Source organism: Manis javanica, chromosome 4 (genome assembly GCF_040802235.1).
Source record: "Manis javanica isolate MJ-LG chromosome 4, MJ_LKY, whole genome shotgun sequence".
NCBI lineage: Eukaryota > Metazoa > Chordata > Mammalia > Pholidota > Manidae > Manis > Manis javanica.
In genome coordinates, this window is record NC_133159.1 from 160721898 (window position 1) to 160734962 (window position 13065).

The following is a 13065-nucleotide window of genomic DNA, read 5'->3' on the forward strand; positions in this document are numbered from 1 at the left end:
GTGGAGAAAGAGAAATACCAAATGAGTTCACTCATCTGAGGAGTATAAGAACAAAGGAAAAACTGAAGGAACAAAACAGCAGCGGAATTACAGAACCCAAAAATGGACTAACAGGTACCAAAGGGAAAGGAACTGGGGAGGATGGGTGGGCAGGGAGGGATAAGGGGGGGGGAAGCAGAAGGGGGGTATTAAGATAGCATGCATGGGGGGGAGGGAGAAAGGGGAGGGTGGGCTGCACAACACAGAGAGGACAAGTAGGGATTCTACAACATTTTGCTAAGCTGATGGACAGTAACCGTAATGTGGTTGATAGGGGGGACCTGATATAGGGGAGAGCATAGTAAACATAGTACTCTTCATGTAAGTGTAGATTAAAGATTAAAAAAAAAGAGAAAGAAAGAAAGAAAGAAAAGGGGGATTACTCCTTGATAGGATAAAACTATTGGTAAATCAAAGATCAATGCATGCTTTAAATATCCTTAATGTTGATCACTTAAAGGGTGTCAGATGATCAGCTATGGAGGTACTCTTTTCTGATAATATTCCTTTCTCTTAATTAAAAAAAAAAAAAAAAAGCAGTCCCTGTGTGCTGACCTCCAATGAGTTCTGCACAGTGGTATAGAGGGCATGTCAAAGTGTGGGCAAAGGGTCTGTTTGTTTCTATGCAGAAGATCAAGGCCTAGCTTGGATACCCAGAAAATGAACTAAGATACGATATGAGGAGGAGCTTCCGGCATCAGCACTCTCTGGAGGACTCGTGCCGGGGGATGATCATCAAAAAGCCTCCACAGGGATCCGGGCGATGCTGCGGTCGTGGCTGCATCCAGCCCACCATTTCCTGGACTTGCCATTGGAATGAGGAGGGAGATGTCTAGGCTGGCATGTACATACAGTGAGACAACGAATTTGACCGGATCTGTACTGTTGGAACCCAACCAGGAGTTGGGAGGGGTGCAAGGTGTAGCACTCCAAAATCTTATGACTATAGACTATCTGCGGTTAAAAGGACATACGGGAGGTGAACAGATCCCAGAAATGGGCTGCTTTAATTTGTCTGATTTCTCTCAGACTGTTCAAGTACAGTTGGACAATATCCATCATATCGTAGACAAATTTTCACAAATGCCTAGGGTGCCTAAATGGTTTTCTTGGCTTCACTGGAGATGGATGGTAATTATAGATTTGCTTTGTTTATGTCACCATATTCCTATTATGTTAATATGTGTGTACAGATTAGTTAGTAGTTTAAAACCTATACATACTTAAGGTACTCTACAAGAAGATATGTCAAAGAAATAATCAATCCTCCCATGTTTTCTTCCATATGCTACCTTTATAGCTTTTCTTCTTCCTTCCTAATTACAACCCTTAAATAGAATTCGTGCCTCATATCGAAGTTACCGAGTATCATAATTCCTCCAGGTGGTAAAGATACCTCGAGACAAGTGCTGGGCATAGAAGCCACAGGACATAAATCTGCAAAGAAGTAAAAAGCTAACCTTTTCAAACAATATGGCTTCTCTCTCACTTACCAACTTTACATTTCCCTGTATGGCCCCGGAAGATGACTGGTTAGCCAGAGACAGGTAAGATTCCTCAAGGGAGGAACAACCTAAGACAGGCACAGTCACAGGGGGGCCATCAGGTGAGAAATTGGGGATCAACAGAGGTGAGGCTCAGAACCTCATCCCCCCTGCTTTGAGAGAAATCTTCTGCATCCGTGGATGGTTTATTGCCCTTGTCTAGCTTGGATTAACACATAGTCTACAGGCACACACCAGATCATCTACAATTGCTCTCCTACAACACTAAACTATGTTTTCTACCTTTATCTTGCATCTACCTACCACTTCAGCATTTTATTAAAAATAAAAAAAATAATAATAATAAAGGGAGAAATGTGGGATCAACATATAAATCAAGTATAAAAATCAAATGAATATTCATATTTGACCTGATTGTTTATAGTTCATAATGCGTGATCAAAACCAAAAGTTTCTGTGATGAATGCCCTTGTACTGTTCACCATGTAAGAATTCATTCACTATGTAAGAATTCGTTCACCATGTAAGAACTTGTTCATTATGCTTCAGAAGATTGGAGACTGACGAGAGTTAGGCTTGAGATGGATTAATGATTGTACATTGAGCATTGACCCCCCCCTATACTGAATTTTATTGTTGTTAACAACCATTTGATCAATAAATATGAGAGATGCCTCCTCAAAAAAATTAATTAATTAATTAATTAATTAATTAATTAATTAATAAAAAGAAGGCCAACCCACCAGAATTTCAAGATGTTGCTAATCTACATTGGCAGAAATGTGAAGACTGGGTTGGGGAATGGACTCTAATTTTTGATCAGGCTGAAGTAATCAGTACGGAGGCATTCCCCAGAGATTTGTAGTTCAGCAGCTACATTAAGTATCTGGGAGTGGGTCTAAACATTTGCTCAGTTGGGAGATAGAAACTGAACTCAGTAGTGGCCAATACAAAATAAAATTGAGTTTCCAGAAAATCCTTGTTGTAATGAAGGAAGGAATAATAATAAAGCAAGAAGAATAGAGAGGAAGGAATGCAACCAGCTAGGGAAACAGGAATGTTGGAGTGGGGTTATCAGGTGGAACCTGTTCATCATTCCCCGACTATTAAAGCCCAGAAGATGCTGTCTGGACCCTAGCAGGTAAGAAACAACCAGCACAGTGTCTTTGAAAAGCATGGTAGCAGTTGTTCTCTGGGGATGTGTGTGGGAGATAGTACAAATGAATTAGGCTCCCTGTTTTCAGTAGAGCTGGGATCCCAGGCAGAGGACAAGTAGGGACACTTCAGTAATGGAGGGCTGGGATAGTAAGCAGAATGTTAAGATCTGTAGGGATCCATGGTAGGGATCCATGACCATGGGTCTCTAAGACCAAAATATATGAGCAGCTCACCAAGATCCTGATTCAATGAAGGTTCGGTTTTAAGTAACAGAAACAAATCTCAATTTTTTAACAGAAAGGAGTTTAATACAGTGCATTCGCTGCTTACAAAATCATTAGTGGACTGGAGATGCAGACTTTCAATTGGGCCTCTGGGAATGGCTCCCAGATTAACACCACAGAACCAGGGCCCAAAGGAATTCCTGGTCTGTCAGAACCAGAAAGCCTGAGAATCAGGACACCGTCTGTTGGTCCCAGGACCATACAGTACCTGGTAGATCTATACCAACAGAAGACATTTCCCTCCTTCAGACCTCTCCTCATTCGATTCATGCTCCACGGAAGTACCCTGATTGGAAAAACATAAATAGCCCCTAGATCCATAGCTGTAAGGGAGTCTGGGAATGGTAGGCTTAAAGATTATCAGCCTCTAGATTACAGGAAAGCACACTAGAAGGGTATGGGAACTCATGTGAGCTAGTCAGTCATCCATATCTGCCACAGTTCCCTACCCCACCCCTGGTCAAAAGAGGCCTGTCTTAAGCCTCATGACAGAGAATGACAGGCTCTTTATCCAGGTCCAAAACCAGAATCAGCTCATCAACCCAGAGAACTTTGAATAAAGGGAGGACCAGAAACCCTTGAAGAAGGACTCTGCAAGAGTGTTCTGTACGTCTACCTCCAAGCCTTCCCCAGAGAACCTATGGGCATTTACAAGAGTAGCTGTGTCCTAGGGGAAGGGAAATGCCCAGACCTTCAGGAATTATCGGACAGTGGCTCCAAATTATATGTAACCTCAGAAAATGCAGAACAATACTGTGGTTCACTGGTTAGACTAGAAGCTTATGTAGATGTGTGTTATACCTGTTATTTCAATCACTATTCTTTTCCAGTGGTAGATCTAAAAACTACATATTCCATCTTACTTTGCCAGTAAGATAAGCTGTGTGATTTAGGTTCTGCATCATCTGAGGCTTAATTTAGAAGGGAGGTGTGAGGGAATGGTCTCCACTTGAGCCATCTAGTTTACTGGCATGGATGAAAGAGACAGCATGGTTCTGAAGCCCAAACTCTTGAGGGGTTGATTCAGCAGGCTACATCCTAACTTAGAAGCTTCCTAGTCTTGACAGAAGCAGTAGCTCTATTTTGCTATGTCATCCTGGGAGATGTTAGAAATGCAGCCTAGATTCTGTTTCTCTGGCCCCACTAATGATTCTTTGAAGTATCTAGAACTTTCATAGATTCCTTACTTAATAAAATAGCCAGAGTAGCTTTTGTTGGTTGCAGCTGAGAATCTGACCAATATAGAGGATCAGATGGTAAATGGAGTTTTGACCCAAATCAGCCTTTTGAAACCCAATAGCAACCCAAAGGACCCAGCCTGTGGTTTCTTTCCCAGGGTCTGAAATGGAATAGATATAGTCAGTAAATGGCTCCTTGATGAACAGAGTAAGGACTATTGTGGCAAGAAGAGCCAACACACTAAGGAAAAGACAGAGATTAGTGCCACATAAAAGGTTTGATAAATTCAAGGTTGATGACTCCAATTGCTTCCCATTAACTTGCCATTTTCCCTGCGCAGAATAGGTACAGATGTTAAGGAATGATTCTTTTTCAGGGTATCACATGGTTATTCCAGTAGCAATCATTGATCCAGATTTAGTCTACTTTCTAGAATAGATCACCATAGTACCTGGTGCCTGATGGGGAAATTTCTTTTTTCTCTATTCCAGCAAGCAAAGAATACCAGAATATGTTGATTTTCACTACAGAGAAAGCAGTACATCTTTTCCAGGATGTGCAGAGGATCACACCTGGGGATATGCAAACAGGAACATTGTCCAAATCACACTAAAAGATTGCTCCAGGAAAACACCACTACTGTTACTGCCAGCTACAAACACTGCAGCCCAAACCATTGTTAGGCACTGCCTATCCTTGCAGCACCACCACTACTGCGGCCTCAATAAGCTGTCTCTGCCGCAGCCCTGTCCCTACAGTATTAGATTCCATTCAGCACTTCCTTCACATCCAAATCAAAGTCTTATTGGGTATATCTGATTGGTAGAGCTATGTCATGTGACATGTCCTCCTCACATGGGACACTGGGAAAGCAAGTTTCTGGCTTCTATCCTGGGGAGCCTCAGACTGAAGATGGAGAACTCCCCAAATAGAGGTAGAGAGAGTATATAAAGTGGCAGAAGAGGAAAACAACTGGTAGCAGAAAGAGAATCAGAGAAGTAAACAATTGCACATTAAGGACTGGGCACTAGAGAAGGATCACAGCCTGGCTGCTCAGGCATCTTGCTAGAGACATCTTGGGCCCAGAGACACCATCCAGCATTTATTTCTATGAATCTCAGGATCATGAGTTTTCCTGGACTTCTGTGTCACTTAGTGTTCTAAGTTTGCCTTTACATACCCCTCCCCAGTGATTGGGCCAATCTGTGTTAAATTGTGTTTTCCAAAATGTTTACCCATTCCACATCTTCAATATGACATTGACACTCCTCCACCTTGAGATGGGGTCTGTATCTGTTTTTTATTTCTGCTCAAAAAATCCCTGCAAACATAACAGCTTAAAACAGCACCCATTTGTTAGCTCACAGTTCTGCAGGTGTGACTGGGTCCACTATGCAGGGTATCACAAGGCTGAAATCAAGGTGTTGGCCAAGGTAAGTTCTCATCAAGACTCTGGGGGGAAATCTGCTTCCAAACTTTTTCTGGGAAAAAGTCAGTTCCTTGCAGCTGGATGACAGAAATCCCCTTTTCCTTGATGGCTCTCACTCCTAGAGGCCACCCATGTTCCATTGTCAAGCCAGCCATGACATATTAAAATCTTCTCATGCTTCAAATCTCTGACCTACTCTTCTCTAATCAGCCAGAGAAAACTCTCTGCTTTTAAAGAGTTCATGTGACTATGTCGGGCCCACCAGTTAATTTCCCTATCTTAATGCTAACACATTAAAGAACTTTAATTGCTTCTCCAAAACCCTTTATAACAACACCTATAACTGTTTGCCCAGTTATTGATTGAATAACTGGTATCATCTTAGAATTCTGTCTATTGCAAGGTCTATGCTTCTTCTCTCCTTCTGAGTCTATGTAAGCCTGTGACTACAGCAGAAATGACACTGTGTGACTTCCAAGTCTAGGTAATAACTATAGCTAACACATGACCTACTAATAGACTATGGCAGGTTGTTTGCAATAACTGGCCTAATCATCACCTTCCCAGTATCCATGCCCTTCCCATGTAACTTTGCAGCTCCCTCATCAAGAGGAGTCTATTTCATCTGCTCTTGAATTCAGCCAAGGTTGTGACTTACTTTTGACAACACAGTGAAACTGCTGTGACTACTCTGAGTCTAACCCTCAAGAGGCCTTACATGCTTCTGCTCATTATCTTGGGACCCTTGCTTGAGTTAGCCAGCTGGAGAATGAGAGTCATGCGGCTCATTCACCCCACTTCACCCACAACCAGCATTCAATCCAGCCCCAGAGGCAGAGCCACCTAGCTGATTTACAGCTGACCACAGATACATAAAAGAAAACAGAACTGCTCACACTTAGATTATTACATTCAGTGTGTGTCCATTTGGGTAGTGGTGTCAATTGCCCAGTCTAAACTACAATTGCAAAATTATGAGCTAAATAAATGGTTGTTATTTTAAGCCACTAAATTGTGGGTTGCTTTGTTATAAGCAAAAGTTAAGTGATAAAAAAGCTACCAACACTTTCTAAAGTGGACTCAATTGATTCTCCCTTCACCTTCTTTCTGCCCCTTCTTAATTCCAAAGAACAAATGGGTCAAAGACCAAGTTTGATTTGCACTAGGAAAGCTTTATTAGGAAGTTGGGATCAGGCAGGGAATAGGGTCACCCCCCAAGACCAGAGAAACAGAGGTCTCCCCAACCCTCCCAGGAGAAGGAGCCAATTGGTAACCAGAAACACACATGCCCAGTCAGCCCAAATTGGCCCCAGAACTTGTTGCCAGCTATGCCCGATATCAGAATGTAGTGAGCAAGCTTCATCCAAGGTCCTTCTGTATGGAGGACACTCTCCTGGGGCAGAGCCTGGGAAGTTCACAGGGGCTCTAATATCGAGTTGGGTAGCCTGTGAAGAGACAGAAGGCAGGTGAGAGTGAAAATAAAGGACTTAGAGCAGGAAACAGACTGGGACTCGGAGAGAGATTGGCAAACTGGGAGCCAGAAGAACTGGAGTCCAAAGACCTGGAGAATCCTGAGGTGGAAGGACCGTGGGGTCCTATTGGACCTCTCCAATTCTTGAAGCCCTCCTGTCTCAGATCCTCTCCCTTTTCTGAGGATGGGGCCCATGAGGCAGTCCCCTCCTCTATTCAACTGTTATGTTAGTAAATTCCTTGGATATTGAGGCCAAGATAACCCCTGCCTCTGCCCCTGTGTGCCATTTGACACACAAAACCACACCAGACACCCTAGAGGAGGATAGCTCAAAGGCACCTCAAGCCTTCTCTGAGCTAAACATTCTCAGTCACAGCACCCAGCCTTTTACTACAATTTCATATTACATTTTTATTATATAATTCAACATGCACAGAGGGAAGTTTTCTCTGACTCAGAGACCACTTCATCTGTGTGACTCTTTCTCACACTTAGATTATTATATTCAGTGTGTGTCCGTTTGGGTAGTGGTATCATGGAACAGGCTTATATGAGCCAACCACTGACTATAATGCCTGCAACTTTTTCTACCTAAATTGTTACTGATCCAGTCTCCCCATCCTCATGATGATTTCAAGTACTGTCTGTGGAGACCCACAGAGCTGAGTCTTTCATTTATTGGTTGTATAACCTTGAGTAAATTACTTATCTTCTCTGAACTTTGTTTTCCTTATCTTGAAAATAGCGATAATAACAATACCCACCTCATCAGGCATGGTGGGAAATATATAAGATAATGCAGTTTCAAACCCATCTCTTATGCCACTGAGTCTCAGGCCATTTGGAGATCTAGTCCTAGCCTCACCCAAGGCTCTGTCAAAAATGACCAATTCAGAAACAAAGGCAAGTCTATGGCACCTCACTAGAGACCTCCCTAAATCTAGTTCTGTTCAAAATATGTATTCCTTAGAGAGATTCAAAGACACTAAAAAGGGGTGGTACCCTCCAACAACCTAGAGTTGTCCCTTACCTTGTGTATTGTCATGCTCCCCAGAGCTTGAGGAAGCGGACTGGGACTGGGATAACCTTGAACTTCCTCCTCCATAGATGACACCACTTCCTCCCTTGGATCCACTTCCTCTTCCAGATCCACTCCCTTCTTTACAGTTGCCACCACTTCCTCCTCCAGAGCTACTTCCTCCACCATAGCTGCCTCCACTTCCTCCCCTGGATCCACTTCCTCCACCATAACCACCTTCACTTCCTCCCCTGGATCCACTTTCTCCACCATAACCACCTCCACTTCCTTCACCATAACTGCCTTCACTTCCTCCCCTGGATCCACTCCCTCCACCATAGCTGCCTCCACTTCCTCCTCCAGAACTACTTCCTCCACCATAGCTGCCTTCACTTCCTCCCCTGGATCCACTTCCTCCACCATAGCCACCACCACTTCCTCCTCTGTAGCTTCCTCCACTTCCTCCCCTAGATCCTCTTCCATGACTGCTCCTACTTCCACCATGAGATCCTCCAAAGCCAATTTGTCCAGTTCCATGAGATTCCCTGAGAAGGAAAGAAAGCAGACATAAAATGAAGAACCCCACATACATACACAAGGATGGACCTGATCATAGTCAAAACCCAAATGTCAGTCTTTCCTAAGTTTTCCTTCCCATAAGGCAGAGGACAGGCCTGGGCTGGCACCACAGCTGGGAGGAGAAAGCCTTCCTCTCCCCAAAGCAGGGAGTTGTCCCTTCTTTCACTGTTACTGTCCTCCTTTTCCAAAACCCAAACATGCTGAGGTTCCCCCACAGGATGGAAAAGTCCTCGACCCACGAGACTCTTGTGTACAAGAACTGTCCCAGCTGCCTCTATCCAGAGGTAATGAGGGAGTGTCAAGGTCCTAGGAATTTAGGATTCCAGAGAGTCCTGGGACACCTACAGGTCATCTTGGCCACCCTCAAGGAGATTGCGGTAGGTCTTAATTTCCTGCTCCAGCCGTGTCTTGATGCTAAGAAGAAGGCTGTATTCTTGATTCTGGCACTCGATCTCTGCCCGGATCTCAATGACCTGGGCCTCTAGGCTACCGATCTGCCCCTGGATCTGCTGCAGCTGGCCACAGTAGCTGTTCTTGGTATCTTCCAAGGACTTCTCCAGGGCGGATTTCTAGCGGGCAGGAAGAGACTCTAAGAGGAATACTACATCATATCCCCTCGCCTTCCTCACCTGAGGATCCTGGAAAACCTCGTGTGTCCCACCTTGGCAAAGGGTCTAAAGCAAGACTACCAACTTTGCTGAGCTGAGACTGAAGCTCAACCTCCAACTCCTGGACTTTGTGCCTGAACTGGATCACCTCTTTGTTGTTGGACTCCATCTCCCGGCCACTAATCATCACCTCCTGCTCAAACTGGTTCATCTGCAAACCCAGAAGCTCAGTGAGGACAGGCTGGGCCAGAGGTTGCTGTGAGCAAGGTTCTGCCCCACTTACCAGGACCTTTACCTCCAGGGCCAAGACTGAACCAAAGCTGAGAACCCCAAGTTCTGGGTCTCTCCAGTCCAGTCTTCTCAACTTAACATTTCTGAGACAGCAAGACTTCAATAGTCTTCACAGTTTGCCCCTAAACCACCTTTTCGACCTTACTTAAAACTGCCTCCTAAACACACACACCCACCACAGAACCATGTCCTCTTGTACCAGGCTCTATACTAGGAGCTGGAGATCCAGGAGAAAGAGAATCATCAAGGAGCTCGGTGTAGTAAGAAGCAGACTGTGTACCTCTGCTAGAGTCTAGGTAGCACAGAGCTTTATGTAAACTGTTGATGCTCTGCCTTCGTCCAGACATGTAATAAACTGAGATTCTCAAGGGAAGTCACCTATTTTGGCTCATCTCTGAGACATCATGACTTCACATAGAACCTGTCACTGAGAAGCCACTCAATAATTATGTTTGTAGGTATGAGTGAATTAGAGGATGATGAATGACAGCTGGACTGAAATGGAGAGGTGGGAGAATAGAGGGGTGGGGTGAAGGAATGGAGGGCTCCAAGAATGGGGGGAAAGAAGGTTAAATGGGCAGCCCACTGCGCTCACCTGAGTCTCATATTGCTGCTCAATGTCCTTATGGTTCTTAGCACTGAGCTGTTCATACTCCTGGCGCATGTCATTAAGGATCTTGGTGAGATCTTTGCCAGGAGTAGCATTCATCTCCACACTGACGTCCCCATAGTTCTGCCCAGTCAACTGGCTCATCTCCTGCCAGAGAAGAATGGATATGAAGTCAGGGAGGTGGGATCCTCTCCACTACTTTTTAGCCCTCTCTCTCTACTCCCCTCATGGTACAAAAAGAAGGCACAGTTGTGAAGCCAAAGCCCAGCCACCACCATATGCAGTGCTAAGGACTGCTGAGAGTGTCCTAAAGAGTAAGGGAAAGGGTGGCTCCCAGGCCATGCTCCACAGCCACACCTCCAACCTCCTCCTGTTCCCCCCACCCTCGCTATCTCTGAATTTCTGTTACTCCATATCCCCAATAAGTTGTAAGTAGCCAGGACCATACATCCTCATGATTCTTCTTGAGAGTTATCAGTTCCTCCTGCAGTGTTTCATACTGCATCTTCAGGTCAGAGTTTTGCATGGTCAGTTCATCCAGCACCCTTCGCAAGCCATTGGTGTCTGCATCCACTGCTTGTCGCTGGCTCTGCTCCATCTCAAACCTGCAGACCAGCCATGGGTAGGGAATAAACAAGAGGGCACCAGTCCCTAGAGGACCTCCAGAGCTCTAGGGGGAGGAGGAAGGACATATGACAGGAGAGGGGGTGGGAGCAGGACTCACTTCATCCTGGAGTCATCCAGTGCCATGCGAGCATTGTCAAGATTCAAGAATATCTTACTGTTGTCCACTGTGAAGTTCACAATCTAAAAATAAATGGAGGATATGGCATCTAACCCATGCTCCCCCATTGTGATCCTCTGCTGGGAGCACAAGAGGCCAGGCAAAGCCACAGGAGATGAGGACTCATACAAGAAGATACTTAAGAGATAGAAGGCGCTTTCATCAGCTGGTTCACGGCACAGACCCCTCACAGTTTTCAGCAAAGATGTTCCGTGTGGCCTTCATTTATGCATTCATGCAACAAATATTTGAAGATCTACTACAAATGACACTGTAGAGTTTATAGATCAATGAGATACTGCTCCTCAAGGAGCCCACAGTTGACTACAATATCCAAAGTATCCAGGGAAAGTTCAAGGAAAGGAGAGGTGACTTATGGCTATGGGAAATCAAGAAAGACTTCACGAAGGAGGCAATTGCCAAGAATTGCCAAGACTTCAGGCAATTGATTGGTCCCTTAAGAAAAGCTAAGACTGCACATGAAAAAAATAAGTAGAAGAGGTTTGCGATAGAAGAAACAGGATACCCAGAGGCTGTTCACCAGAAGGTGTAAAGGCAGAGAGATGAGGTGGGAACACTGAGTTAGTTAGACTTAGTACACTGAGTTAGTTCCTCAAGGACAGAGACCAAGTATGGTTCATCACTGTGTCTGCCCAGCACTACACTGAGAGGAGTCATTCACAAAATTGAGTGGATGGACATATGGATAAATTAGTAGATGGACATCTGCATGGATGGATGGATGGATGGATGGATGGATGAGTAGGTACATTACTTCCATCCCGAGAGTTCTAGGTCCTCTCCATCACTTGAACAGCTAGCATGTGTATCCGGATTCAACAAAATGAAAGATCAAGACAGACCCCTATAGGGACCCAGAGAAGTAGGAAGGGATGGATAGGATTTCCAAGTTTTCCAAACTAGAAATCTCTGAACTCTTAGAGAGTGAGAGGAGAGACAGGCACAGACACTCCCCTCTCTTGAGCCATATGACCCAGCTGGTTTTGGCAACTGCCCTCTTACCTCCTTTTTTTTCCCCATAAGATTATAGAAGTTTCAAACCAGCAGGGACTTAAAAACTGGTCTGCCTATTGTCTGCATGAAATGGATAAGGCATCAGAGGGCATCGGGTCTCCCAAGGCTGCATAGCAAGCAGACCCAGGGCCAGGCTGCTGGCTCTCAGGGTAGTGCCCCCATCACTGTGCACCCACCGCCCTGCTCTGTGTTCCCAACTGGGGACCAGGCCACAGGAGGCTCCCACATCCAGTCCCAGAATCACCTGTGTGAATCCGGGCCTTTTCCCTGCTCTGCCTGGACTCCAAATGTCGGGGACATGGAGATGAAAGTCCAGAGCACAGGCCAAGATCCCAGCCCTGGGGCCATCAGGAACCAAACCCAACTTTGTTTCTAATGAAAGTTTAAAGTTTCTAAAAGATGGATTCCCTGGCTGTTGTCTAAGCTAAGTGTGTAGCATCTTATCTTTTTGGCATAAAGCATGTAAGTATGTGTGTGTGTAAAAGGGAGAGAGACAGAGACAGAGACCAAGAGATGGAGATCGGAGTTTGCCCACCCACCTGTTCCTTGAGATACTCAGTAGCGTCGTCGTAATAAGAGAAGTAATCCTGGCGGAAGGTCCTGGGCCCCTGCCTGTCATACCACTCCTGGATCTTACTCTCCAGGCTGATATTGGCCTCCTCCAGGACCTGCACCTTCGCCAAGTAGGAAGCCAGCCGGGAATTGAGGCTCTGCATGATGGTCTTCTCATCCGTCATCAGAATGCCACCACCGCCGCCTCCAGCATCACCACCAAAGGCCCCCCCAAAGTCCCCAGGCCCCCCAAAGCCTCCTCCGGCATTGCAGCTGGAGCCCAGGGAACCTGCACCAAAGCCACCCCCATGCCCTCCGCCATAGCTGAAGCCCAAACTACTGCCTCCTCCCTTCCCACAGGCCCCAGGGCTCCCCCATCATAGCCACTAGACGAGCTGAAGTGGCCCCCTCCTCCACCAGCCCCTGAGGAGCTGAAGCGGCTGAATGAGGACCTCATGCCCCTGCCACCCCCGCAGCTGCTGCTCTGGTGCCACAAAGATGATGAGGACTGTCTGCCACTCAT

The 13065-nt window shown here is 45.6% G+C and overlaps 1 protein-coding gene across 1 annotated transcript; it reads right to left on the reverse strand.

Annotated features, from left to right (window-relative positions):
- Window positions 1-6764: 6764 nt before the first annotated feature.
- On the reverse strand, window positions 6765-13065 carry KRT9 (keratin 9). The gene is given in 9 exon segments (XM_037019755.2): window positions 6765-7039; window positions 8096-8628; window positions 9008-9231; window positions 9356-9481; window positions 10157-10318; window positions 10620-10776; window positions 10896-10978; window positions 12530-12909; window positions 12912-13065. Coding segments are annotated over 9 exon segments (1839 nt in total). The 3' UTR covers window positions 6765-7019.